The 27905-nt window shown below is 36.7% G+C and overlaps 1 protein-coding gene across 1 annotated transcript; it reads right to left on the bottom strand.

Annotated features, from left to right (window-relative positions):
* Positions 1-17130: 17130 nt before the first annotated feature.
* On the bottom strand, positions 17131-23492 carry LOC140166634 (uncharacterized). The gene is made up of 4 exons (XM_072190133.1): positions 23058-23492; positions 21333-22344; positions 20725-20880; positions 17131-17435 (listed from the first exon to the last, which is right to left on the bottom strand). The coding sequence occupies exons 1-4, from the start codon at positions 23256-23258 to the stop codon at positions 17131-17133; spliced, it is 1674 nt and encodes a 557-aa protein (XP_072046234.1). The 5' UTR covers positions 23259-23492.
* Positions 23493-27905: the final 4413 nt, after the last annotated feature.

Below are 27905 nucleotides of genomic sequence, written 5' to 3'. Positions count from 1 at the left end.
AACGGTTGTTTGATTCCACTGACTATTTGCGATCAAAATTTACATAACACCAAATGGCAGAAATCATCAACAAAAATCGAATCAGGGACTTGTTTTCACTCGACCGTGAGTCGCATCATCAACCGGAAGTGACGTGGCACGGACCGACAGAATAGTAGGAATTCCAATTGAATGAACGCAGCTTTCAATAGCGTGACATTTTTTTGCGTACACTGCACGATGTACACCAGCGTGTGCGATTGTGCGTAAGCAACATGGAAGTGAATCCAACCATGCCAACGCAATGGTGATTGGTTAGCATTGTATCCATTCCAAGGTTGTGCGTTCATGTTGTAGTTTGAAATACGCGATACGATCATGGTTGGATCGAGTACAGCTGTTGAAATCTGCATCCATAGAATTCCTACTATAGAGTAGAGGGCTAGAGGCCTTTGGTTTGCTATCGTTTTTCAGCAGCTGGCATGGCTGGCAGATTCAGCACTGTCATTTTTCACGAAGCATGGTATAAACTTTTCTGTTAGTGTTAAGGGCTGGGGTATGAACGTTTGGACAGTATTTATTTTGGGACATTAGAGCACATCAGACATATCGATTGCATTCTGAATACGAAGAATGTCATTCTGATATCAAATAATTTTGATTTTTGAAATTAGCAATTTAATACACATTTTATGGCAAATCATTAAAATTGATATTTTTGATATTTAACAGTACTTGAAGTAAACTTTGTAAATTTGATGATTTATACTTAAAGTGTATGTAGGTGGGATGAAAAGCCGACGATCAATTGAAAATTTTGACCTTTCAGATTGAAGATATGGATTTTTTTCCCAAAACACCAAAAAAAATTAGGTCTTTTTTATAAACAATTCCATATCTTCAATATGAAAGGTCAAAATTTTCAAATGACCGTCGGCTTTTCCTCCCTGCTACATACACTTTAAGAATATATCATTAGATTTATATAATTTACTTCGAGGACTGTTATATATAAAAAAATTGAAAATATCAATTTTTATAATTTGTCATAAAATTTGTATTATATTGTGATTTAAAAAAATGAAAATTATTTGATATCAGAAAGACATGCTTCAGTATTCAGAATGCAATTCGATAGGTCTGAGATGCTCTCATGTCCCACAAAAAATACTGTCGAAACGCAATAAACGCTCATTTTGGATCCCTTAATGTTTAATATTGAGTGATATTTTGATGAGTCAACTGTATCATTTAGGTTTAGAGGAAAAGTTGCTTAGGTTGAATAGTTTAAATTTGAGTTGAATGAAACAACATTTTTGATGCGATCATTCTTATGTTCGCCAGCTGTGTTTACTTCCGAACTTCCATTGCTTTACACAGTGTTATGGAGACTTTACTCAACAGATCATGAGATGCAACAGGACCGTGATTATAAAGCATCTCTGCAACAATTTTGTTTTGTTTTGTTTTGTTTCTTGCCAATTGTTCAATGGAAAAAATTTTAACATTCACTTGGAGCACTACACGCACCTGACATAACTTGCTTTTGCTGTAAGTCAATCTTCAATTGCGAGATACCGGTAGTAGGCATGGGAACGTTAAACGCATGTGTCGTTAAACGCACGCACGATCCGTTAAACGTTTAGCAATTGTGGTAAACGTGTAACACACAAGTCATTATCAACCTTCAATTTTCCATTTTTCTATGCTAATCAACAGTTGAAAGTAACAAAATCTGAAGACGACTAATAATTTACATGAAACTTACTCAAAACATTCATTATTTAACACTAATACGTCAAAATAATGCATAGCTTGGGCCGTTGACTTCGCGAATTTTACCTTATGTACGGCGCCATTGGTACTAGCATATTCTGTTAGAAATTCCGGTTTTGTGAGGTGCACCGCACCTATCGTTACATATTCATGAAATCTTGCCGCCAGACGGGGCTGGATCAATGCGTATTTTGTTAAACGCACGCATCACTGATGCGTTAAATGTGTAGGAAAATAAATGGAATAACCCATCCCTAACCGGTACCTTGATCTTGTCTAATTGTTGTATGTTCTATCTCTTTTAGGTTGGTGGATACATTGTGCATTCCTGTACCAACTTGCTACTGCTAGTTCAATTGGATTCTGGGTTCAGTTTCTCCCGAAATGTCTCTGCAGCCACCAAGCATGAATTCAGTGACCTTTTCCATCATTTCAGTATCATACTGATAATGCGTGTACCGTCAAATTGAACAAAAAACATACGCTCCCTTAAATTGCTGACATTTTTGTTGTGCAACTAAATCTCGTGAGTTAAAATGGCAGCTGCAGCCCATCTCACTGTTCAAACGACAAATCTGAATGTGATGAAGTCGCACAGTGATTCCATGCTGGATGAGTACCGTCTCGATTGTGGTTTCCGCCAGAGACAGGACTGGAGAGGGAGACGACATCGTCAGAGGAAGGACCGGAAGATGAGGTGACGGAACCAGAAAAGACAGAAAGGTAAGCGGCAAACTTGTGAAATCTTGGGTGAATTGAAGATATGTGTAGCATTTTTGGTATTATGGGTATTAAACAGGGATGAGGTAAACACAACACAAAAAGAGAGTCCTCACTTATGTAACCTGTCATAAATCTAAACCTGCTTATATGATGTGACAATCTCATTGACACGGTCGTGTGGAGCATCTTGTTAGCTCCAATTTGATACGGGACCACTTTGCTACCAAACCTCTAAATTGACAAAGATACCAGTATTATGAAATTTGGTGCATAAAGTTGCAAATTAAAAAAGGAGTACACAGAGCTGTAGAGGTGAATTGCAGAGCGCAACCATCCCATAGCCCAAAACAACCAATAGGTCGTATCGATCCCACCATGGCCTGGTATTCATCAGTACTTAAAAGCATTGTAACATTTTGTGCGTTTTAAATTAACAATTGAATTAAATCAGGTACTTGGGATAGCTGACAGGGGCTCGTCGTGGGCAAACAAGCTTGGCCATGCATAGAATTCCAACTGTGTGATCATTTTGAATTGCAACTTTTGAAAATGCACCAAATTTTGCAATTTTTGCATCAATCTGGGTCAACTTGCCCAGTTTAGCATGCACTACTTTATAACCAAAATTGACTTCACTTCTGCAGATGTATGAATGAAAAATTGTTATGATGTGATCTTTTGGAAGTATGTTATAAAATAACTATTTTGGGCAAAACCTCCCCGAAAAAAAAAAAAAAGTGGTTTGCCAGTGACAGTGAGGTCAAATTATTGCTGGATTTTCAAGTGTAGGTTATTGAACTATTTAGGGAAGTGATCAATGCTGATTTATTTATTTCAGTAAGGACATTTAAATTGAACAATTTGCAGGTCTTAGGATTAACATCATATGAGCCTTTTATAGTACAATAAATCTTGAGCAGAAGAAAAAAAATTCCTGATTTGTAAAGCTTGTCATTGTTGTTGAAAACTATAATCTTCATTGTCATCAACTTGAAAGAGGATTTAAAATCTGGTTGGCTTACAATGACACTGCAATTGTTGTATGCATTGCATGTTTGGAGTGTTAGAGTGAACTCTTTTGAATGTGGTTGACATTATTAAATTCATCCTACATGTATGTGTGGCACAACCATGATGCCGCTGACCTTGACTAAAAGTGTGTAAAAATAAAAAAATAAAAGAGGACAATTGTGACATGATCAAGAGGAATGAGTCGGATGTCGCTAATATTGTTTTCGAGATATTGGCAAAAACAGTGTTCAAATTATTTTGTTTTATATTGTTTTCAGCCATTGATAAATTGCTCATAACTTGGTAACCAGATGTCCGATTTTGACGGGGTTTGCATCAAAATGTAGCATTTATAAACTGCCAGAAAATGATGTAAAAAACTTCTTATTGAAAATTGCCGATATGTGACTCATTCCCCTTGATCATGTCACAATTGATGTGTGATTTTTAAAGATGAAATTTAAGAGGACGTCCACTGTACATCATGTACATAGCTTTTGTCTAGCTCATCACCATACATCAAATTGCACGGTACCAACACTGGAAGTAGTTCAGACCCCCGGTACAGACCTGAGATGTATGGTTTTCACAACAACTTTGATTTAATGGCGCACAATGCCGCAAATAATACACGTCTCATCACATTATTTTCGCTAACAGTAACAGTAACAACATTATTTTGTATTATGCATTTTTCACCTGAACCTGAAATTTCAACTTCTTTCCCATGGCCAAGATAATTTGGGTCATGGGAAAAAATGTTAAAGAAGCCCTGGTCAGTCTAGGGGTTATACAGATACCTGAGAAACCAATTTGAATTTGCAGAAGTCTGGAGTCATTCAAGTGCAACATCTCAGTGTCTTCTGTCCTTTCTGTTTGTTTGTTTGTTTGTTTGTTTATGACTCAATTGGACACAATTGGGTTCAATGTTTTTTGTAACATGAACAAAAATTAATGAGGAAATGTTGACACAGTTAACTTGTATGATAAAAACTATCAAAGTTGCTGCAAATGGCTTAAAAGCCAAGTTACAGTGTAAAAGAATATTATAATCCCGGGGAAAAGTCAAAGTTAATCAAGGTACAATGTACATGTACCGTATATTTCATCCTGCAAAAGTCTGTGAATGGTCAGGACATTGGGTTCATTTTGCCATTAATCATGTCTGCGTCTGACATACCTGTTGACATTGCTTTGTTGATGCAGTTTGCATGAAGTGGGACATTGGTACATTTAAATACTGGTCTCCATTACTCATTGGCTTAGCCATTGACTTCGTCATGAAGAGGGCAACAACAAAGAATTAATCCTGTTGCCAGCTAGGAGTTCAAGATATCCAGAATAAAAGTTAGCTTCTTTGGATTATGCTGATGATATAGCTCTCTTTGAAAAGACTGATGCCAAGATGGTAGAGACAATCGAAGCCAGTAAACTAGGACTGCAGATAAGCTATAAGAATACAGAGATCATCCATTGGCGATTCGGCCCATCCAATAATTTCAGTGCTTACTGCAGTGCTGAGGGGTCTGATATCAAAGAGCTGAAGAACAAATAGGCAGAGCCACAGGAGCCTTCAGAGAGCTGGACAAAGAGTGGAAGGATCGTAACACCTAGCACTACTTTCGGGCTCTGTTGCAGAAAAAGCGCTTCGGTTGAAAGCCTTGCGCTACACGCTGAGATGCTCACGCTACGGGCTCGCTATAAGTCCGCGGGGGTCACATACTGCGGCTACGTAACATCAACCTGGAGACCAAGCTGAAGTCCTACTATGCTTGTGTACTCTCCACACTCCTTTATGCTGCAGACTTTCATTTCTAGAAATTGGTGGAGCTCTATTAAATCACTCTACGGACTTAATCATGGAGCTCAACAAGGAGCTCAATTTACAATGTCCAGCATTTAAAACATGATATTTTCAAGAAATGAGGAGCTTGATAAATATCACTCCTGAATTGTTGTCAGGAGCTCTCCGAGGAGCTCCGGAGCTATAGAGCTCCTTAAAAATGAAGGTCTGATGCTGCTGATGCTGAGTGCTGGACACTCACAGAGATGGATGAGGCTAGACTAGATGCTTTTGACATGCACTGTCAATGCAAAATCCTTCGTGTGATATGGTCACACATGTATCAAATAGTGTATACAATCTTAAGACCAAACAGCCCCAACTCACATCAGTCATCCGGAAACACCGCCTACAGTGGTTTGGCCATCTGCAGCGAATGGATAAAGACCGCACCCCCAAGAGGCTCTACCTTTGGGAGCCAACCAATGGGAGACACAAACCTGATTGTCCAAAGACATCATCATGATCATGGAGAGACATCATCCACAGAGACATCTCAAGGGTGGACCTAAGGGATTATACATGTAAAGGAGGCTGAGGTTATAGCTCCGGATCGTTGGACTTGGAAGCATCTCTTACAATGTAAGCCATACAGCCAGAAGGTGCAGAAATGCATGATGCTGACTGGTGGATCTATTCAACTGACTAGAAATTGTCACATACTATGTATTCCATTCTTGGGATTTAAGGAAGATGTATGAAAATGAACATACTCTCCTACCCCCTATTTTGTACAACTTTATGTGCGGGGGTGTGTGGGCCGTGGGGGTTGTAAACTGTTAGACAACATTTAATGTGGTCTTACAAGTTGAAAATATTGAAACAATCTTTGTGGAAGCAGGAAACATTTAATAATTTGTTGAACTCTTAAATTTTCAAAAGATTTTTGCCAATGCAAAGATATGATTTTGTTTCACAATACAAATGTTATGATATGAACATAGTGAGTTATGAGCAAAGGTTGATGATAACTGATAAAGTAAGATACAACATTGAACTTGTCAAAAGTGCACTCTCAGGTACCCGAGGTATTAACCATTTCTTGTTTTTTAATAATCATTTTTGCTACATATCTCAAATGGTAAATGGTATTTAACCATTATTATGAGGCCTGTGCCCCAGGCACTCACCTTTGTAATGTGAAATAACCAGAAACTTACAATGTAGCATCATGTTTGCACACTGCACTTGTGTTATTTGCTTTTCTGCAAAAGCGACCAAGTGTAAAATCAGCTTAATAAAACTACAGAGAGAGCTCTAGGTATCTGATGAATCCTGTTTTAATTTAGGGTCTGATGTGGATGAAAGACTTAGCACACATTGGCAAAATGGATCTTTAGGTCAAATTGTCATCAGAAAATCACCTACATATATGGGGGCTAGGGCCAGTTTCTCAAAGCATGGCTTGTGGCCAGGCTTCCTAGGCCATCAGGCTTAAGCCCAATTAGTCCTATACCAGTGCTTACCAATTTCACACCTTGCATCACTTCGAAAGATAAATCAATAAAGTGGATCCACATTGGCAGGGCTAGTCTACTGGCTTAGGAAGCCTGACCACTAGTAGCGAAGCTTCGAGAAATCGGACCCTAGGGTCTTTGTGAAAAAATATTTTGTGTTATCATTCAATGTAAAAAGAAAACATGAAATAGAGTGAACAATAGCACACTCTTCTGTCACCCTGCATGTTTGATAAATCCAAAAAAATGTATTATTATTTATTTATTTTATATGTTTGAGAGGATCTTTGAAAATATGAAAGATATTGAAGATTTGAAACATATTTTTAGATTTCCCCAACAGGTGGAATTTTACATGCTTTTTAATTTAGTGGTATAGTTTTGTATGTTGTCTGTTAACATTTAAAAACAAAGCTTTTCCATTTTATTTACTTGTTATACATGTATCAGCTAGCTAGTGTACAATTTTAGTGAATCATAATGCAGCTTCCCAGAGAGGGGCGGGGAGAGAGGTGGACACACCTTAAACTGTGACCTAAGCATTGTGTGTAAACATAATGCATTGGGTGTACATCCATTATTTTATTATATTTGTGCATGCTTGTCATTTTTATAGTTTTTATTGATTTTTTTGTCCCATTTATTTGTCAAATCAATGAGTGAGATACATTTACAGGATTACACAGTCAGTATTGACACACTTTTAGTAGAACTTAGTGTGTGGCCATAATAAAACCTAAATGGTTAAGGGATCTGGAATGAGCGTTTTGAGCGTTTCGACAGTATTTTTTATGGGACATAAGAGCACATCAGACATATCGAATTGCATTCTGAATACGAAGAATGTCTTTCTGATATCAAATAATTTTGATTTTTTGAAATTCGCAATGTAATACACATTTTATGACAAATTATTAAAATTTGATATTTTTCACATTTTTGATATATAGCAGTCCTCGAAGTAAATTTTTATAAATCTAATGATATATTCTTTTAGTGCATGTAGCTGGGAGGAAAAGCCAACGATCAATTGAAAATTTTGACCTTTCAATGAAGATGGATTTTTCCCAAAAAGACCTTAGAATTTTTTTTGGTGTTTTGGGAAAAAAATTCCATATCTTCAATTCGAAAGGTCAAAATTTTCAATTGATCATCGGCTTTTCATCCCACCTACATACACTTTAAAAGTATAAATCATCAGATTTATAAAGTTGACTTAGAGTACTGTTAAATATCAAAAATATCAATTTTTAATGATTTGCCATAAAATGTGTATTACATTGCGAATTTCAAAAAATCAAAATTATTTGATATCAGAGGACATTCTTCATATTCAGAATGTAATTCGATATGTCTGATGTGCTCTAATGTCCCACAATAAATACTGTCCAAAGGTTCATACCCCACCCCTTAATATCCATAAAGTAATTTAAATCCCTTAGAATTGTATTGTCATTTGAATAATCTTAAGTTGTGAAATAGTTCAATTGTATGTTAGGAAAAGCAACCTTTGTTATCATCTTTGCAAAGAGATTAGTTGAGAAACTGAAAATGTCATGAACTCGACTTGTGTAGACAGAAAGCGGATTATATCTACTCCCTATTCCAGAAAAATACAGCACTAAATTTTTGAGATTAAAAAAATATTATCAAGTTCTGCCAAATGAAACATAGCTCAATCCTAATTATTCATTTAGTACTAACTGGAGATAAAAGAAAAGAAAAAGTTCACTATTTTACTAATTTCTTGAAAAAAGAGCCAAAAACATGCATTTTCAGCATGTTTTCTGACAATCGAGTCACAAAAATCAAAAAGCATTCAAAATCTTGAGTATGCCGAATTTTTGGTCTAATTTTAACTTTTTTGTATTAATTTAATTAAATGATTGGTTATAAGTTCATGAAACATGTATTTTCCAAAAATAGAATGCGTAAACTGAAATTAGTCTGAAGTCTTTGGGCTTGATTGTCATAGCATACGAAAAACACGCTAAAACACATGTTTTTGGGCCTTATTTCCAAAAATTGGCCAATTATGAAACTTTGACTTTTATTGCTAGTTAGGACTAACTAAAGGATTAGGATTTAGCTATGTTTCATTTGGCAAAACAGGATAATATTTTTTAATCCCAAAAATTAGTGCTGTATTTTTCTGGAATGGAGAGTACTGTACTGTTCTGATTGAAAACCAAACCAAGGCGAAAGACCCTTTCAAATTATTTCGAGAATATTTCCAGACTTGGACCAACAGATCGAACTGACGTACTAATTAATTTGAACCTGTCTCCACATTGGTTTTCAAGATCTAAATTTACACACCATCTGACAACAAAATAACTTGATCATGTGTCATACATGTACTGAATGTTTGTAGTCGCAGGGAACCCCAACCACAAATCATTGACAATATAAATAGAACTAGTCATCTGTGTGAATTGCCAGTGCAAATTGTCATGAATTGCTCATGCAAACTTGCTATTTTTTAATCACACTAATTTCACTGAAACTCCGCACTATGGCTTAAAAAAACTTTTTCCTTGTTTCTCTAAAAAAAATCACAAATTTATGACAGGAACCCCGATATTGTACATGAAATTTGTGTAAAATTTTATTTTTTGGTAAAAATATCTGCAGTTGAATAGTCATGTACCATTTTGTACTGCTACAGGGTGTCCCCAAAAAAGAGAACCCTCATTGCGCCCTCTTTTTCTCCTATTTCCGAAAAGGGGATCAAATATATTTTGGTATAAGAAGCTATTTATTGTTTTTAACCAAAACAATTATTTCAATCAGCTCAGAACTTTTGAAGATACCATAGCAAAATATATTTGATCAACTTTTTGGAAATAGGAGAAAAAGAGGTTGCAATGAGGGCTCACTTTTTTTTCGGGGGCACCTTGTAGCTACATGTAGTTTGGGGAAATATTTGAAATAGTATGCAAGTTTGAAGACAATCCATATCCTAAATATTGTACTTCAACTCCCAACTGAGGACACTAGTGGTCCACGATAAACACACACGCACGCACATAGCGGCGCGGTACAGAAGAAAGCATGCACGCACCTGTGACCTTGCATTGCATACACGCTTAGTACGCTACATGGGTTCAACAGGTATGTTCGAGCTTGGCCAAGAATTATGGTACATCAGTTTGTAAAATATCAAGACATGGTAGTGAGCCTGGGTAGCAAGTAATGTAGGCCTACTGTAAATGTCATGGACACATCTTTGCTGGCCTCAGGTTGCCAACATTTATCAGCCTGAATCACTGATGGTCATATCACCAGAAAACATGGTTGTATGTAGCTACGCTGGGCGGTGGCGGGCGGACCCTGGCACCCTTGATTTCCACCTGGCACTCAAGTTAATTTTGAGCTCAAATACCCGGCACTCCAGTCTCAAATGTTTCAAAATCAATGAATAATCAGAATAAGAATTAGCAATTCTTATCATTTCATTTTTTACCATTTCATATAAATTTCACCCGGCACTAAAATTTGCCTAGCTATAACCCTGCCGGAAAAGTATCCAAATTTTCTCTTTTCCAATTGCTTTTCTATTTAGAGATGCCACTTTACAGGTTTTAGCCTGAATTCATGTTTTTTGTGAGTCCAAATTCCTGTGTTTTTAATTATTTTCAGCCAGTTTTCAGCTTTTTTGCTTGCATTTACGTGCTTTTCAGGTTTTTCTCACCAGTTTAAGGTTTTTTGATCAAACTGAGTGGAATCTCTGTTCTATGGAACTGTGGAACAGGAAATTATGGAAAAATCAAGCGAGCCAATGTTAAAATGTTGCATTTATGGGACATGCGATGGTCAAAAGTCGGGAGGGAATCTTCAAAGTCGTCCAATTGGACTACCAATTTGGTAACACTGGTCCCTGGTGTTTCCTCCAAATGGCATCATGGTAGTGCAATGAAAACAAACTAAAGGTGAATGGAATACGAAGGCACTGGTCCATGTCAAATGGGAACAGGGAGTTTCACAGTTCGCAAGCAGTCCTTTACTTTTGATTTGACCAAAAAGGTTGTTCATGAAGGTTGTTCAAAGTGAGGTCTTTTGTATTTGTTTGAACAAGCTTGAAAGCTCTTGATGAGTCATTATGTGACTGGCCTGGGCATAGTTTTCACAGAGTTCTTGCCGGAGTTCTCTCTCGAAAGTTACTAAAGAGCTGTTTTGCTTGCATATAATATAAATTGGATATGGATGGGAACTTTGTGAACTTAATCGCTTAATTTGGTTTGCAGAGATTTTTGTTTGATATCTGTCACAGCAATTAGGCTCATCAGAACAACTAAGCAAAACAACAAAACATCAATAATTATAAAAATGCCATAATTAAATTATGTACTCTATATTCAATTATGTCAACAAATATTTACACATTGTACATATCTCTACATCTACGTACAGGTATGCATACATAATGGGCAGTTCAGCTCCGAGAGACCTTTTGTTTTGTGCGCTTTATACATGTCACATACATTTACAATAAACTATTCTTACAATTTCAGACTACTTGACCTTTTTGCATAAACTCAATATTTTGAACATTTTCTTTATGTTTAAAATATCCCATCCATCATGCTTGTCTCATTGACAACGGTACCAGTCTGTGCTAGCCCTACTAGATGGGTCCTTTTAAAACCATGGATACTACAGCTACGGGCCTTTGCATGAAAACCGGTATCATAGGAGAACCATGGGGGCACTTGACTTAAATAATTATGTGTAGCACGGAGCAGCCAACGGAGCGCCAAATTTTGAGAAATAAGAACTGATTTTCGGGCAAAATAGGGGCTTAATGAACTGAAATTAAACTGATCAATTAAAATTGAGCTGACATTGAGGCGGTCACATGGAGCTAAATAATTCGAAATGTTTTCCAAATTTGAGGTATTAAGAGCCAAATGTGGGTCTTAAACTGCTGGAGAGCTTGAAAACAGGGTCTGAATGTCCCGGGGGGGGGGGGGGAACAACCTAGAACTGGTTCTGTTTTCTTGAGGGGTACAAGTGAAGTGCAAGCAGCCATCGCTGCAAGGAGAAATTTGACTAGCGTAAGAGAGGGCCTGTCACAGGCCCCTCTGCACTGAACATGTGCTAAACCAACCTGGAAAACCAATCTACCCATGTTATACAGTATTGTCTTTTCGGAAACCAGTAAAAGGGACCTATAGTAGGGCTATTTGTATTTCAGATGTGGTTTTAGTTGGAAAACAACCTCAGTTAGTTGATCCTGGTTAATGCAGAGGTGATGACCCACAACAGAAAACTATGCCATACAATGTACATAATATCTGAGCTGGAAAATCGAACCCCAAATTGTGTGTGTGGCAAATGAAAAAATTGGCATTTTATTTAATAGTGCTAAATTGTGATATATAACAAGATCTTGAGATTTATATTCCTTCCTATTAGATACATTGAGAAAAAAACCCAGCTCATTTAAATCAGGGATCCATGAAAAAATATTTTGTTGATGTACTGATAAAAAACAGAACATCACTATGCTGAATGAAGACGCCGTGATGGTGTCGCAAGCTATGTCGCTGCTCAATGAAGACTCTGAAAAAGGTAACTTTTAAATCAAATGATATACATCACTTTAAATTGTGTGCATGTCTGCTTACACCATATGCTTACACCATTAATGATAAGCAGGGGTAGTGCAATAATTACATGTACCGTACCTTGGAGATGATAGTAGGGGAAAAGATTTTTTGGCAGGTCAAAAGGGAGCAAAGGTTTTTTGGCAGACCAAAAGGGGGGGAGCAATTTTTTACACAGATACCTGTCACGGCCCTGCATCGTCTATTTCCGTTCACAATACATTACACCCAATTTGGACGATAGAGGGCCGCATCAAATGTCACGTGACCACGCTAATGAGCATTGTTGTTTACAGTTTGTTTGCTACTCTAAAAACAGGGATATCCCCGGTCAGAAGCCAAAATTAGAAAAAGGGTCTTTAGAAACTATTGTAGGAAGGCCGTACGATCAATTCCAAGCCATTTTCCTTCAGTATTTGAAGTTATTTTCACCCCAAAATGAGTAAATGAAATATGCAATCCATAGATATGGCGTCACATATCAGATTATTTTGTTTTTATTTGAAATTTTGGCCGTTATAGCTCAAAAGACACCCCTTTGAAGCCTGTACGATGTTCTTGCATCTATTTATAGATGGCATGCGGTGTTTCTAGAATGAGAGTAAGATATTTCGTCTGTAAACTGAATTCTAAAAATGAACCGAAATGCCAGCAAATCGGGTTATGTTTTTCATTGTTCTCATGGCAACCCGACACTATTTTAACCCTAACTTTAGTTTTAAAAGTCCAAATTCCACCAGGATTTCGATAACTTAGAGAAAACTCATGTCTAAACACATTTGAGCAGTTTCTAGACACCCTGCGACCTTTAATAGCTTCACAAATGACGTCAACGGGGTCACGATGTCGTCATTTCATTCAGATCCCGGAACTACCAATTTTCGGCGTGAATTTTCCGTCACAAATTGGTCCATTTTTTATATTTGGGGGTCAAAAGACATATGTCTTGTTCAATATTTTCAAACTATGATATGTCTGTGACATGTAACAGAAGAAATTACGTTCCTAAGTAATATTCTTTAATTGTTTTGGACCCATATTCATAAATGAAAATTTGTGCAGCCGACACCTCTCGCGTGCGCGAGCAATGCATTGGGCATTTAAACATGGCGACCAATGTTTACGTTTATTTGCGGCTAATTAAATGGGAATAAAATTGGTTAAATCCTTGATTGTGGGAACCAATTTCAGCATAATTTAACCAAGTCGAGCAAATATTACTTCAATTTAATTCCAAATTGAGCGTACACCACCTTTTTATATGAAATTTTAACCCCCTTTTTGGTCGCATGACTCGACCGTGTGTATATTGAAGCTTACTGTATACAATTTCTATTGCTATGTAATTCACGTATAAAATCATCATTTCTGTAACATCTAAGTCATTCAAAAGCGTTATTGTAACATGTGAATAGTTTGTGTTGTTGTGAAAACATTTGAGAATGTTTGCTTATATAATTTGAAATGTGATAAATTCAAAACAATAAGGACACACTGTCTTGATGTATTGCAACTTTTGTTGACGTCGACATGACAATACAAAAAGCAAGTGCTTGATTCCAATTCAAATTAAACCTTGGTTCACGCTAAGTTTGGTTGGGCCGTAGGTTCCTATTTTGCTAATCACGATCAATCGTAATGCCTACTTGGGGCGAGCGCATGAGCGTTGACAATACGCTCAAAGCAAATACCTAAAAGTACCATTACCAAATTTATGTGAACCAGGTTTGGGGTTCATAGTTCGGAAACATATTCAGGACACATCTGAGGGCTGGCTATGTATTTCGGGACTTTCCAAATTCTAAAACTGATATACCGGCCCAGGTGAAGTGGACAAAAAACAAAAAAATTTCCTGCCATTCTGTAAATGATAATTGGTTTGTATCATTTTAGGGTAGCCTATTTGATTTGTATTTATATGTTCCATGCACATGTGAAATGAAGAGATGAAATAAAATTTAGCAATATCAAGAATAAATAAACAAAAAACCATGTGAGGAGTGTTTTTCTTCTGTCGTGCATGCGTGGTGTTCTTGTGTGCTCAGTGGCGTAACGTGAGTTATCATATTGGGAGGGGGCACCGACCATGATGGGGGTGGGCACCGAGTCTGATTTGGTGGGGAGGGGCACAAGCCATTTTTTCTATTTCAAGCTATTTTCCAATGGGATTCTCTATATTTTGCGATCTATGACGCTACGCCACTGGTGCTCATTCAATGATTTGCAACCTTTTTGATGGACTATACCAATGCCATAATAATTGGGTTGAAAAATCTTTTCATGCAAGTAACGTTTAAGCTGGAAGAAAAGAAAACGACACCATAGTTCTATGTACAAGGTGTTTAATGTTGTAATCTCTCATATTTTACATATTTACAACTATTTGCATATTTACAGTTTTAAATTCTCTCATTATATTTTACATATTTACAATGTACAATTATTTTCATATTTACAGTTAAAAATATTTACATTCTCTCATTATATTTTACATATTTACAATGTACAATTAACTATAAACATTTAGATTTTTTTTTTAAATATTTTTGATTTTTTAAATTACTGCACATGACAAATAATGACAATTTTTTCCGGAACCCAAAAGCCTAAGGATTGTTGAAGTGTCGGATAACATGCCTAAAACATGAAACATGTTGAAAGACCAAAAGGCATACGCTGTGTCCGACATAATCCGACACACTGTAGAAGACCTTGGCATCACAGGATTTTACAGTTTCCACACACAGCATAGGCCTTTAGTGTTTCAACATGTTTATATGTTTTCAGCAGGTTAGCTGACACTCAATTCAACCCTTTCTGGAAAAAAATTGTGTTCCAAAATCTATTTACAATGTACATGTTGTTTTTGGTCTCTCCTTAAATCTGCAAAATTCTAATTTCAAAATTGAGAGCAAAACATTCAGGCTTTTTATTCCAAGAATAAAGCAGTGTAGTTTTAAAAATTTATTAGTCAATTTACAATAATATTAAAAACAACAGCAAAAACAAGTTGTTGCTGGTGGTTGACTTCCACATTAACATTGTGACACAATTGCGATGTTCAATTCATATACTTGCAAGCAAGATTATGCGGAAGCGCTAATTACATTAATGTTATTGCACTGCATGATGATCGATAAATGCAGTATAGTAACAAAATACATTGTAGCGCTTCCGCATAATCTTTTGCTCATTAGCATGTTAACTGAATATCGCAAGTATTCCACATTGCAAATACTATTTATCATACACACATGGATAGCAAAATACCTGTTGTATTCTACAATCAAAAAACTTGCATGCTTGAGTATTATTTACATGTTAAAGTATGCAAAATTTAAGTAAAAATATGGCAAAATGATCTTTTCAGGTTTTGATATTATAAAATTATTATCCATGCCTATAGCAGTCACAGAAAACATGCAATAAAAAGTTTTCCATGACTTGCTGAATGTTACAAATTGTACACAAAACTGCACCATGCACTGTCACAAGTTTGAACAGTTTAAAATTACTTAAGCCCACTCAAAATGTTGTGTTGCCTCATGGTCAGCATCTGACGAGCAGGAATATCACGGGTTGAGGCAAACATACGCTCTAATTTGTTGACATATGGATGGATGCTCTCCGAGACCTGCTCTGTCAACATCCCTATGGTACGCATTCGACGTACTTGGCGAGGAAGTTCCACAGTCAGCATATGGAACTTGGGTTTTATAGATTCTTCCGGAAAATTAATTGGAAACCAAGTTCCATATTCCATACATGCGGAACACAACTGTTCAACCTCGTGACAACACAATGGTGCATTTTTTGTGTACAGTTTGTAACATTCAGCAAATTTTGTCAGAAGCCCTGTCACTTTACTGACCATCACATCACTACCAAAGGCTTGCATGCCATTTTTAGTATCTACTTCTACTTCTTCAAAGATCTTACCAAAGCACTCAATACTGGCTGGTTGCAGCACTTTGTGTACATCGGGGCCTATGAGTGCCCCACTGTGGTAAACCACTCGCTTCAATTTTAGCTCATTCATGGTTTTGTCAAACCTGGCTTTGAATGGCCCACTTTCTTTAGCTATTTTTGACAATACCCTTCTAGCTGTGCTTATGCGTTTCATCAAGTGCTTTCTTACACGCTTTTCAAGTCTTTTTGATGACTGGTTTTTCTTGGCGGTGTGTTTTCAGCCGACCTCGAAGTGATAGCTTCACGGGAAGTGTCCACTAATGCACGATTTTCACGGCGAAAGTGCTCGGGGTTCAGTCGTTTCAGTTCATCTTCTTGCTCTGCGCACTCGCCGATTTGCCGATCCAAATCGCCTTCATCTTCCGCGAGAGACTGTATATGCTCTAAAAGTGTACCACGGCTAGTTATTAGCTCCGTCAGAGCATCTGACGTCAAACCATCAGCTGCTTTGACCTCCGCATCGAGCGCAATAGCCATATTTTCAATGGCGTTTACATTTTGAAGCCCAAGCCCAAGGCTGATATGCAGCGGAGTCACACTTACAGTGTCTATGATTGGACCCGTGTCCCAGTTCAGCGGTTCGTGAATACAATTGTTGTACTCCGCTGCATTAACCCCACCTGCAGCTGTGAACAAGGCTTATATTAACCAGGCACCCAGGCTCTTTTTACCCCATGGTTACCCAGTTTTGGCTCCTGGTGTATCCAATATTTTACTCTACAAACTATAGGACCAGGAGCCATCTTTGGGACCAGGAGCTCACTTAGCTCCTGGTCCAGGCATACTTAATATAAGGCCTGGCTGTGAAGAGAGCATTTGATGCACAACAGCCTTCATAAGTACGCAATGTACTTGCACCAGATGAATCATCGTCATCAGCCTGTATTTGGTCATCGGAACCATTGTTTAGCTCGTGCATCCCATATGACGACCCTTTCTTCAAGTCGGCACGAGGGCAAAGGCAATGGAGGCAGAATTGTCTTCCGTTTGGTCCAGATAATCCCAGTAGTCTAGCCAACCATTCCCAATCTCCTCCAAATGTGACCCTTAATTTCTTGTACTTGGCACCTGTGGTTAAAATAAAAGAAAAAGAAGGTGTAAGGAAACAACCACATTAGGTTTCATCAGTGCTGCGCATGCGCATTAATTAGGATAGTACCATTACCTCAGGATGGAAACAGTTAAGACACCATGTACCACTGCACCGGCACCACATGAAAGTAATTGTAAAAAGCTAAATGGCAGGATTACTAGCTGCTAGCACTACATGCAACCCAGGTTTTGCAACACGAACAAAGCACAATTAATGTTTATGTAATTCTATATCTACAGCAAACTCCAACCTGAATGGAATGTTTTGCACACTATGTACACCGTACCCGCTGCCACAGAAAGTCGGCATTTTTTATACAAAAAGAGAGCTAATGAAAATGGGAAAAGCGGGTGAAATCTATACAATTTACACTACAAAGAGATTGCAACAGTCTTTTATGTTGAGATCTCTTGGAAGCTTGCAAAAGGGAATGTGCTGTGAAAAAGAAAAGTATGGAGAAACAAGAAATGTCTTTAAAAAAGACGGCGCAGTGAATGAAGAAAAAATGTTGGATTTCACATTCACTGAGAGGACCTTTGGCTTAAAAATGAGCTTTTAGAAACGACACTGTAAAAAGGAGAATTATGTTTGTTTCCTTTATTTTATTTTGTCTTAAAACCCACAATGAGGGCACAAATTAATTTATATGCTGAGTACTTAGTTCATTTCTTGGTATACTTAATAACATATGATGACATTTACTTAAAATGAAGAACATATTCTCAAGTTTGTACTTAACATAAATGAGTTAAAAAGTTGTATGCATTTGAGCCTTTAATAAGGCCTAGGAATGATTATAAACATAATACTGTGGTATGGGGTAATAGCAATTCCTCATTGATAGCATGGATAGTGTCTAAGTCTGATGACGAGTCTTCAGGTTCATATTGTGGTTTGGATATACCATTGACTGACATCGGGTATGGCCATTGCTTTCAATTTTGCGATGAATAGTTATATCATTTTATGAACCAATTACAGGTAGGCCTATTTCTGGAAAGCATTAAGAACAGAGATTAAACTGACCAAAATTCAAATCAATATTCAGGGTGTACTAGGCGATATACAGTGTGTAAAAATGAACTTTTAAGGAACATGTGGTATATTTTTCTTTTCAGGAATATTTTCTCAATCTGAGGACCACAAAATCAAACAGAGCTTGAATTGAAAAAGCCAACCAGAAATATACTTTATTTTGGGTGCGATGTTTGCTTCTATGTATACAGGGTGATCAAAATTTACTTCATTAACAGACCTAATTATTTATTCAAAAGGTTTAATTAGTGCTAATTAGCTGCTTAAACTGCTTTCAGTCATAAATACTCATTCCAAACCAGAGAATACAATATCTCTTTGTCACTTTTAGACTACACTTGCAATTCTGATAATTGACTGTTTTACATAGACCCCTATGAGGGGTGTAAGTATTCATTTTGAAAATATCATTATCATTTCATTTGTTCAAGAAAAATGTCACGCCGTCAGTCTTTTGGGAGTCTCAACTTATAACCGCATGGTCCTTTACACTGCACCATTAGGCCTATCAATTTAATATCCAGACCGAATAGGCTATTTAGTAATAAATAAAGCAACTTGAAACAAAATGATGGAGAAATTATCACTTTCAGTAAAAACAAAATAGTATGGTCCACAACACAGAAGTCCTAAACAAACTGTAGGCGAAACAACGGCGAAAATTGCATAAAAATAGCTGACATGTACCGCAATATCAAAAACTGCATTTGGTACATTTTACAGGTTCACTTTTAATACCATGCTTACAGCACGGTGTGTCAATTGCGGGAAAATCCGTCAAGGTGTCCCGAAGAATAATCATTTACAGTTGAGTCACGGTCACCGGCCATCTCGTTTGCATATCCATATTAAACTACAGCGCCTCTAATGACGTGCATGCACTGTTACTGTGCGACTGACAACAACCTTTGTTTATTACTTTAGACAGATCAGCACGCTGTGATTGGATGTACTATGTAAATAAGTAAGTTGTTGTTGTAATGGTAACACACCATACTTTGGTAACACGAAACTTCACCCATCCCATCCACATGTAATGACACGTGATACAGTTTTTGAAAGCTAACTCCCCAGGCTAAATCCATATTCCTCCGCCGGCAAAAATATAGCCCATGATAAAATTAATCATCATTAGTTATAATTATTTTCTTCAAATGTGGTTGTCGGGTTCAGTATACCACAATTAATACAACAATAAAACAATTCCCACCAGATAATTACTTGATATGTATACTTTCTCAATCTAAACCTGAGGTATAATATGGTTTCAGATCTAAACCAAAATCAGTACCACTGACGTCATCTCTGTCTACCAACCAAGTTATCAAAATTTTTCTATGGCATATGCAAGGTATTCTACCGGGGCAATACACTAGGATAAATTATTACTTGTGCTGTGATAGTTGCCATCTGCGACGTGATTGGAAATTATGCACATTTACAGAAACATAGGCCTACGTTTAAACTGTTAAAATACATCACGCATTTTGACTATAAACTCATCTATACCATTTTACTAGAAATGTACTATCTCCAAGGGCGCTACGACCAACTCAACGAACTCATGCATATGCAAACGAGCCCAATCCCTATGCTAAATCAGGGGTGTGAGAGTAGAAATTGACAGGACGCATGCTCAGCTAATGCTTGTAGCTAATATACCTCATGCAAGGAGCCCAGGTTGAGTGTGTTGTTGAAAATCATTGCATTAAAAAACACTTCTTTCAATGAAATCGCATATAAAATCAATGGATACACAACCAAAATTCTACAAAAGTCAATCTTTATATTAATAAAGCTACCGATGTGTACGAAAAACTTCAGTGGTACAAAATGCCTTTCACATTCAAAAATTTCAGTATAGTAACACCCAGCCAATTCAGAATTAATGCAGCACTGCTGCAAAAACCACAACAAACTATAAAGACTTCAAACTATGTGGTACAAGAAGTATAAAGATGCATAGAGGAATCAGCAAAAAGGGCAGCAAGACTTCAAATGGGTGCTAAACTATGTAGCTCTTGATCACTGCACACTTTTTCCATACTTACATTAGATTTGAATTCCAATTTGAGTATCAAAATGTGCCTATAAAATAATTATAATAATTATTAAAACATTTTATACAAATGCATTTTTTATCACGAAGAAAAAAAATACAAATTTTGAATTTTTGAAATTGCTAAGAAATTTAAAAATTTAAATCTAATTAACCAGCAACCCACTTACCATTATAGGCATACGATTTCTCAGAACTCGAAGGGCAACTTTGACAGCAGTACTGGCAGTCTGAGCTACGTGTGCGGTTGCTAGTGTCAAGGGGCTGCAAGGTGTTGGTCATGTGATCTTGAATCTCGGAAGCGGACATCGGCTCAGGAGTTGGACCTGTAAAACAAAAGTATCACAATTTAGGTCTAAAAACTTTTTTTTTCACAAAACTTGTCAAATTGTAAACAAGATAATCAATAAAAAATATGTTGACATTTTTCTTGCTCATAACATGGATGCTTTTTATGAAATATCCGTGTTTATTTACAGATAGGGTGCATGGTTAACAAAAACATGTAATTTGCTAAATAGCGTTCGCTAATTCGATAAAGGCATTGGAACTTTTTTCTTATTTAAAAAATAAATCTGTTTTTTTATTTATTTTTTTTTTCAAAAATAAAAGGCCTAGGGTCAGTCATGTTATGCCAATCAAACTATATTTTTGGGGCCTTATTATTAACATTTATTTATTTTTAATTTTGGCTTTTTTCTGTTTTTCTGCTTTCGTACTTGTATACATGTTTGCCTGGATTATCAATAAATCAAATCAAACATTAAAAATTACTCACTCTGTAATTGTGTTGGACGGTTCACATCAAGATGGAAGTCTTTGGCAAGTTCCTGGATTTGGTCAAAAATAGGCTTGAATGCCAGCTCAATATTCTCCCTGGAGTCTTTACCTCCTTCAAACATTCCTAGCATCTTGGCCGATTTGATAGAATGTCTATTTGATGCGTTCACTACTTGCAGCAAGATCTTTGTTGCTTTGCCTCCTTTGTCACCAGAGATGTGTATCCATAGTGTGTCGTCATCATTGTTGTCTAAAAGTTCCAATTGGTTTCTTTCTTGCAAAAGTTCCAGTGTTCTTGTAATGACATCGTTCACATTAGCTGCTCGAATGGCGTGGATGGGTTTCCCTGTATTAGCGTCATTAAAGCTGATGCATTCATACTCAAATTGCAGAGCCTTTATCTCCTCCTTCAGCTGTCTTTCTGTCCCCATTAAATTAATTCCCAACTCCTTTAGCAACACACGCTTCACATACTGCCACGATTCCATTGGCATTCGGCTTCTTAAATCTAATACCGTCTCTCTAGTAAATTTCCCAAGAGTCTTAAAGCCCGCCTTTTCCAAAGCTTTAGCATAGCCTTCACGATCCCGTTTGAACATTGTTGCTCGCTGCTCAGTTACAGCCGTTGTTCTTTCCTCAGGTGTAGAAGTGGCATCACAAGCTAATAAAGATTGGAACTCCTCGATAGCTTCACTTCTATTGGCTAATGTCTGTCGCGAACAGTTTGAGCTGGAGACGCGTGCTTTAGGACCACAAAACAAGTTCAGTCCAGGACCACGTGCTGGTCTTGTCGTGAAATTTTTCACATGTTTTCCACTGGCCTGTGTATTAACTACCTTGGTAGCCATCTGGTGGAACAGGATTTCTTGATCGCGGGTCAGATATGAAGTTTCTGGTGAGCAGTCCATCAATCGTGCAAGCTTCTTCGCCGCCACACCATCTGCACCAATTTCATCATTAGTCCCAACCGCTGCGTTGACAGTACTGGGTTGGCTGGATGTGGTGAGCTCCTACGATAAAACACACACAGAAAGAGAAAAATAAGTAAGACTGCTTTTTTCAAGTCCCATTCAGTTTTTATAATACTACCGAGCTAGCACCCTCTCTCATCGCATCTGCAGCCAAGGGCGAGAATGAGAATCAAAAGGAAAAATGTGTTAATACAATTTAACATGAAAGGCCTACAATTTTTTTAATTTTTTTTTTTATAGAGTTATTTTGGTACCAAATGAAAATTTGGGCATAGTGGCCCCGCTCGGCGCATGCCAATAAGTATAATACATGCAAATGACACACGCAAGTATGCATCGGCACATATTAATATTTTCAAAAATCACACGTTTTTGACGCAATTGAAAATTTACGCATAATTTTTTAAAGGCCTATTTTTCATGCATGTGAACATAAACATCATGATCTACTTTGAATCTATTTTATAAAATTGAAAATAAAATGATGTATGTTTTTATTTTAGTAAATAACTGCAACTTCTGATATTTTTCTCTCTTCCTTTTTCAGCTACCGTACCGTCATGGTTCGGTCAAGTCCACTATTTAAAGCATTGTTTTAGTTTAATTTAAAAACAGCCCATTCTGATACATGTGTACAGTTACAGCTTTTATTTGCAGATCACACTCATTGCAATGTTTCATGCAGTTGAAATTGAATCATGATGATTCATGGTTTAACAAAAACATTAAAACTAAAGCTTAAGCTTACTTACAGGTTCAGGATTCGTTGTTGGCTTTCGCTTTCCCCCTATTTGTTGATGTCCGTGATAACCTTGCTGTCCCTGGCTATCAACACGATCTGGACGAAGTGTACCATCACTTCTGTACTTCATAATACAGCCATGACATGAATGACAAATACGACTGTTTTCATCAACAGCGACCCGTTCATTTACTCGTACACCAAAACACATCAATATATCAGATTCGTACTTCGTTGTTGGATGCGTACGTTTCTTAGCACGAGCGACAAATACAACACCGAGGTGGTTGCATTTTCAACACAAAATACTGCTCAAAAAGCGCGTAAATTTGTCGGAAAAGTAGTAAATATTTCCTCGCTACGCAATCGCATTTGTTTACTACACAACCAGCTGATCGAAATATTTCCAATATGGCGCCGGTCGGCGCTCTGCGCATGCTCCGTACGAAACCTGAACGTGGTAAAACTGTGAGGGCAGGCTTAATCTCTTGACATGTCGACGGCCCGTGCTGTATGTGGGCACCATTTCGATATTATGCCCTGAAAAGAGCATAGGGGTAGAATTTTGTGAGAATCCTCTTGGATTCTTGCAACAGCATTTTACAAGAATCGTTAGATTCTCTCCTATTAAGGTGGCTGTGTACTCTCAGACATGCATGTAGTAAAAGTGCAATAACTTTGTAATTATTCGCATAAAACATATAAAAGTATACATTTTTATGAAGGCAAGACATCAATAAATCTTAATATAAATACAGATTTGGGGTAAAAACAACAATTTTGAAGAAAATCACAAAAGGTGAGTTTTTGGCAATATTTGTTAGGTACATCATAACAAAAAAACACTCTTTCCAAAATATTTTATTTTGTTTTTAGCTCAATCTTGAGGCTCCATTCCAAAAACGGTTTTTTATTTTTTGATATTGGCCTTATTTTTTGAGATATTGACCATATAAGGCATCAAAATGAACTTTTTAAAATTCAAAAACGCCTATTTGCCCAAAATGATGCCCAAAATCGGAAATAGACCAAAATATAAAAAAATGAGAAAACCGTTTCTTGAGTTGATCATACTTTTTACGATGATCATATTTGCTTACCTATAGATGCTGTATTTATTGAGTTATCGTGTACCTAAATCGTCATTTTACCGAGAAAATGAACATTGAAATAATGGCCGTTGAAGTTTAAAGTGGTCACATTTTGCACTTTCATCGAATCTCACAGGAGAATGCGACAGTTTTCGTTTTTGTAACTTATATTGCGTGAACATCGGGTAAATCCACAGCCCCTTGAGAAGTTTGAGCGAAATCCATTCATAACTTGATATTTAAATCGGGGAAAGAACTTGAAAAACCCACATTTTATCAGCTAAAAGCGGAGCCATTTGACCACTAGGTTTTTGTGAAATCATTGCTTCCGTGGTGTTTCCATAAGATGCTTGCTGCGTGCAGATAAGCGTCAGCGTATCAAGGCCGCGTATTTGTCGTTAACAAATTGCGCGATCACGCAACGCGATGAGTTGTTGCGTGCGTGTACCTTGCTGGTCAACAAAGATTTTCTTTCCTTTTCAATTTCAAACACGAGTGGAATAGTGAAATAAAATCCTTAAAATATTGCAGTTGGAGTTTACAAATCTGGATTTTCATTCCTTGTATTTATAAAAAACATAACAAGGTACAAACATATCATAAAACCTCAATTTTGAGAAAGAAACAATGGCTAGAGTACACAGCCGCGTTAAGATTTACTCTAATGTGTACATACATAGGCTCACAAAATCTATGAGAATCTCTGTAGATTCATGCAAGTCAGTTTAGGAGAATCTTGTGAGAATGGATTCCTGGATTCTTGCTGAATTGCTGAGCTTGCTGAATGTGATCGTTGTTTCTAATACTTTTTAAATGCTGTACATACGATCTGTAAGTGTTTGTGTCCTCATTTGCGGATGTTTACCAAAGCACTCACAAACAATTGATATATCCAAAGCTCTGCATATTCCCCCACCATGGAACCTGAAGTACTGCTTATTATACATACCAAATCAAATTATGAAACACAACCTCAGACATCTGCTCTACCTATGGACGCAATAGCACGGGACATTCCGACAGGCCACAAAACAAGCGCAGTGTATCAAATTAACTTGTTCATTTTTGAATGAGTTCAATTTATTATAAATTATTGCTTGGCAAATTGCCGTGTTTATATTAGTAGGGTGTTAACGATGTCAGCTACGCTCAGTGAATATTTGGGAAGATAAAAAAGATACTATTTTTCTGCATTCATATGTCAAATGTGGGTTGTTTTTTTTGGTATGTCCATATTGTTTTCAGTTGATACATTTCTTTAGTTGCGTGTAAATTATAATGAGAATATGTAAATTGCATACACATGTAATTCTAAATATGAAAGATCTGCAGTGCTACATAAAATACAGTAATATAGTAATGTTATGACTGTTCTTCATGATCATCTTTTTCATTGAACAGTATCAAATTACTACCGTCATATCACAGATTTCAGTCATATCACAGATTTCAGGAAAACAAAATTAACTCAGTCACTAGCTTTGTCGTTCATTTTGCTTTTTGTGATAAAGTCCCATACATTTTGTGATGATAATTTAACAGATAATACACTGGCTCACCCTGTATACCATCCATTAGATGTGTAATAAGGTTAGTTCTCATCTTTAGATGTGCTAAATAGCCCCAGGCTCTGAATGAACTGAAAACCTAGCAAGCTAGTATGAACGTACGGTGATGTACCATGCAGGCACACCACCTTGCAAGAAGCAACTGACGTCACTGATGAGCAGATTTAGCAATTGGAACGAGTGCTTTAACCCTTAGCAGGAATACGTTGTACATTTTATATATATGTGACATGATCAAGGGGAATGAGTCACATGTCGACCCTGGTCGAAAATGAGTTTTACATAATGTAGATAGAGGACATTTAGAGCTTTAAGAAACTGAAAACCCTACGTTGATACGACTTTTCTTTACAAAGTAACATCAATTTATCAACCGCTGAAAACAATATAAAACAAAAGAATTTTAATGCTTTTTTTGCCAATATCTCAAAATCAATATTAGCAACATCCGACTCATTTCCCTTGATCGTGTCACATATGTTTGAGATGATGTGTGATACAAAGTCATGTGACTAAACAATTTTTAGAAAATCAAAAATTTTAGTTTATAATTACACCAGTTTGATTATGATGATGATAACACAACAATAACAATGATACCAAGGAATGGTGATGACATCGATGATAATGATGATGATGATGATGATGATGAATTATACATGACAAGGAGAAGTAGGAGGAGGTATAGATGGATAACAGCTTGTTTCATGATGATGATGAACATTATTTTATATTTCATTGATCTGAAAATCATTTAGCACAAAAATGCAGGGACATGGAGAGAATGCAATATGTACAAGCATTCCTATCAGTTTGACAGTTGCTAGAAAGAATGGATGTACCTCTTGTTTATGTTAGGATGACTTCTCAATCTCAACCATATTGGGCCATAGGGGATATGAGGGAATGTGTGAATTTCCCTCTGAATGTGGACCCAGAGTGAAGAAAAACTTATAAATAACAACTATCAGTGCTGAATGTGCCATATGGTAGAACAATTTCAATGTATAGGCAATTTTTATTTCTTTGTTTAGTTTTTTCCATGTTAAAAATTTTGAATTCAGAGAAAATCTTTTAAGTCACTTGTGGCCCAGAGTAATTGAAGGGATCGATTTATAATCCATTGAGCCAACTGGTTGATTGCACATACATTACACTACCTTCATGGTCTGTGGTTTGTTGTTTTTATCATAATAATATTATGACATCCCTTTTAGTAGGGATAACCATCAAAATTTCATGTTGACCCTATTGCTACAAAAGATTGTGTTCTGAGTAGAACTAATCAACAGAAGTATTTTGGTGGTTAAATGGTCAAAATCGGTCAAAAACTTTTCAATTATGAATTATCAAAGTTTCCCATTCTGACCGGTCATTGGAGCGAAATAAAATGACAAGGTCCAAAAATAGCAGTTGGGAGCAAAATTGGCATAAGCATATATTTACCTTTATATATTTCTTTATTTTAACATATTTGCAAACATGAAACAAGCATATTGTGAAAGTATCAAAGGGTTTCTTATGAAATGGCACTTAACTAGTCACTGGCATAACTTATTTTTTCAAACCAAGGCATTGAAATCATGCATTTAGAGGACATTTGCCAAAAATCATCCAAGATAGCCGATATGGCACAAAATCAAAATTGCACTAAGTAGGTGAACTTTTTTTTCACAACCAAGAATTTCAATGTTATTGGGTTTAATATGACCAATTAGTAGGTGTTAAACAAAATCTTAAATTTTGAAGGTCATTGACTCATTCACAACAATAGAGATTATCCTCATCATGCTCATGAATGTGTATTCCTGCAGTATTCCTCATTCAAACCAAAGTAGCACTCAATAATTATGAGTATCTTTGTTCAAACCAATTCAATGCTTGACCTCGGAGTTACCTGCATGACTATCGCGGGCTATTTTGAAACAGTTATGGTTGCACATTCAGGTACTTCTTTTGAAAGTCCTAAACAAGGTATAGCCAGCAGCAAGTTGTAGATGTTATAGGCCTAAATATAAGAAAACGTTTAGGGTTAAGATCAGGTGAACAATACATCGAATGAGCACGAAACTTCACATTTATGTTCAGAAAGGTGTCTTCTTAACATGATTTGAAAGGAATATAAAAATTCCAAAGGGAAGCTGGTGATTTAATTTGTAACTCGAGATCTACTTGTTCAATTTTTTAACCTTTTTACAG

Source organism: Amphiura filiformis, chromosome 12, assembly GCF_039555335.1.
Source record: "Amphiura filiformis chromosome 12, Afil_fr2py, whole genome shotgun sequence".
NCBI lineage: Eukaryota > Metazoa > Echinodermata > Ophiuroidea > Amphilepidida > Amphiuridae > Amphiura > Amphiura filiformis.
The sequence above is the reverse complement of the archived record's forward strand: the minus strand, read 5'-3'. Positions and strand labels throughout refer to the sequence as shown.

What these genes read in the sequence shown, in the direction of transcription:
- LOC140166634 (XM_072190133.1), bottom strand. Translation starts at nt 23,258, where the DNA reads ATGTGTTTTGGTGTACGAGTAAATGAACGGGTCGCTGTTGATGAAAAC. An exon ending in CCGTCCAACACAATTACAGA is followed by an intron (nt 20,881 to 21,332) that starts GTGAGTAATTTT and finishes TTTGTTTTACAG; the next exon opens with GTCCAACTCCTGAGCCGATG. An exon ending in GAAATCGTATGCCTATAATG is followed by an intron (nt 17,436 to 20,724) that starts GTAAGTGGGTTG and finishes TTTTAACCACAG; the next exon opens with GTGCCAAGTACAAGAAATTA.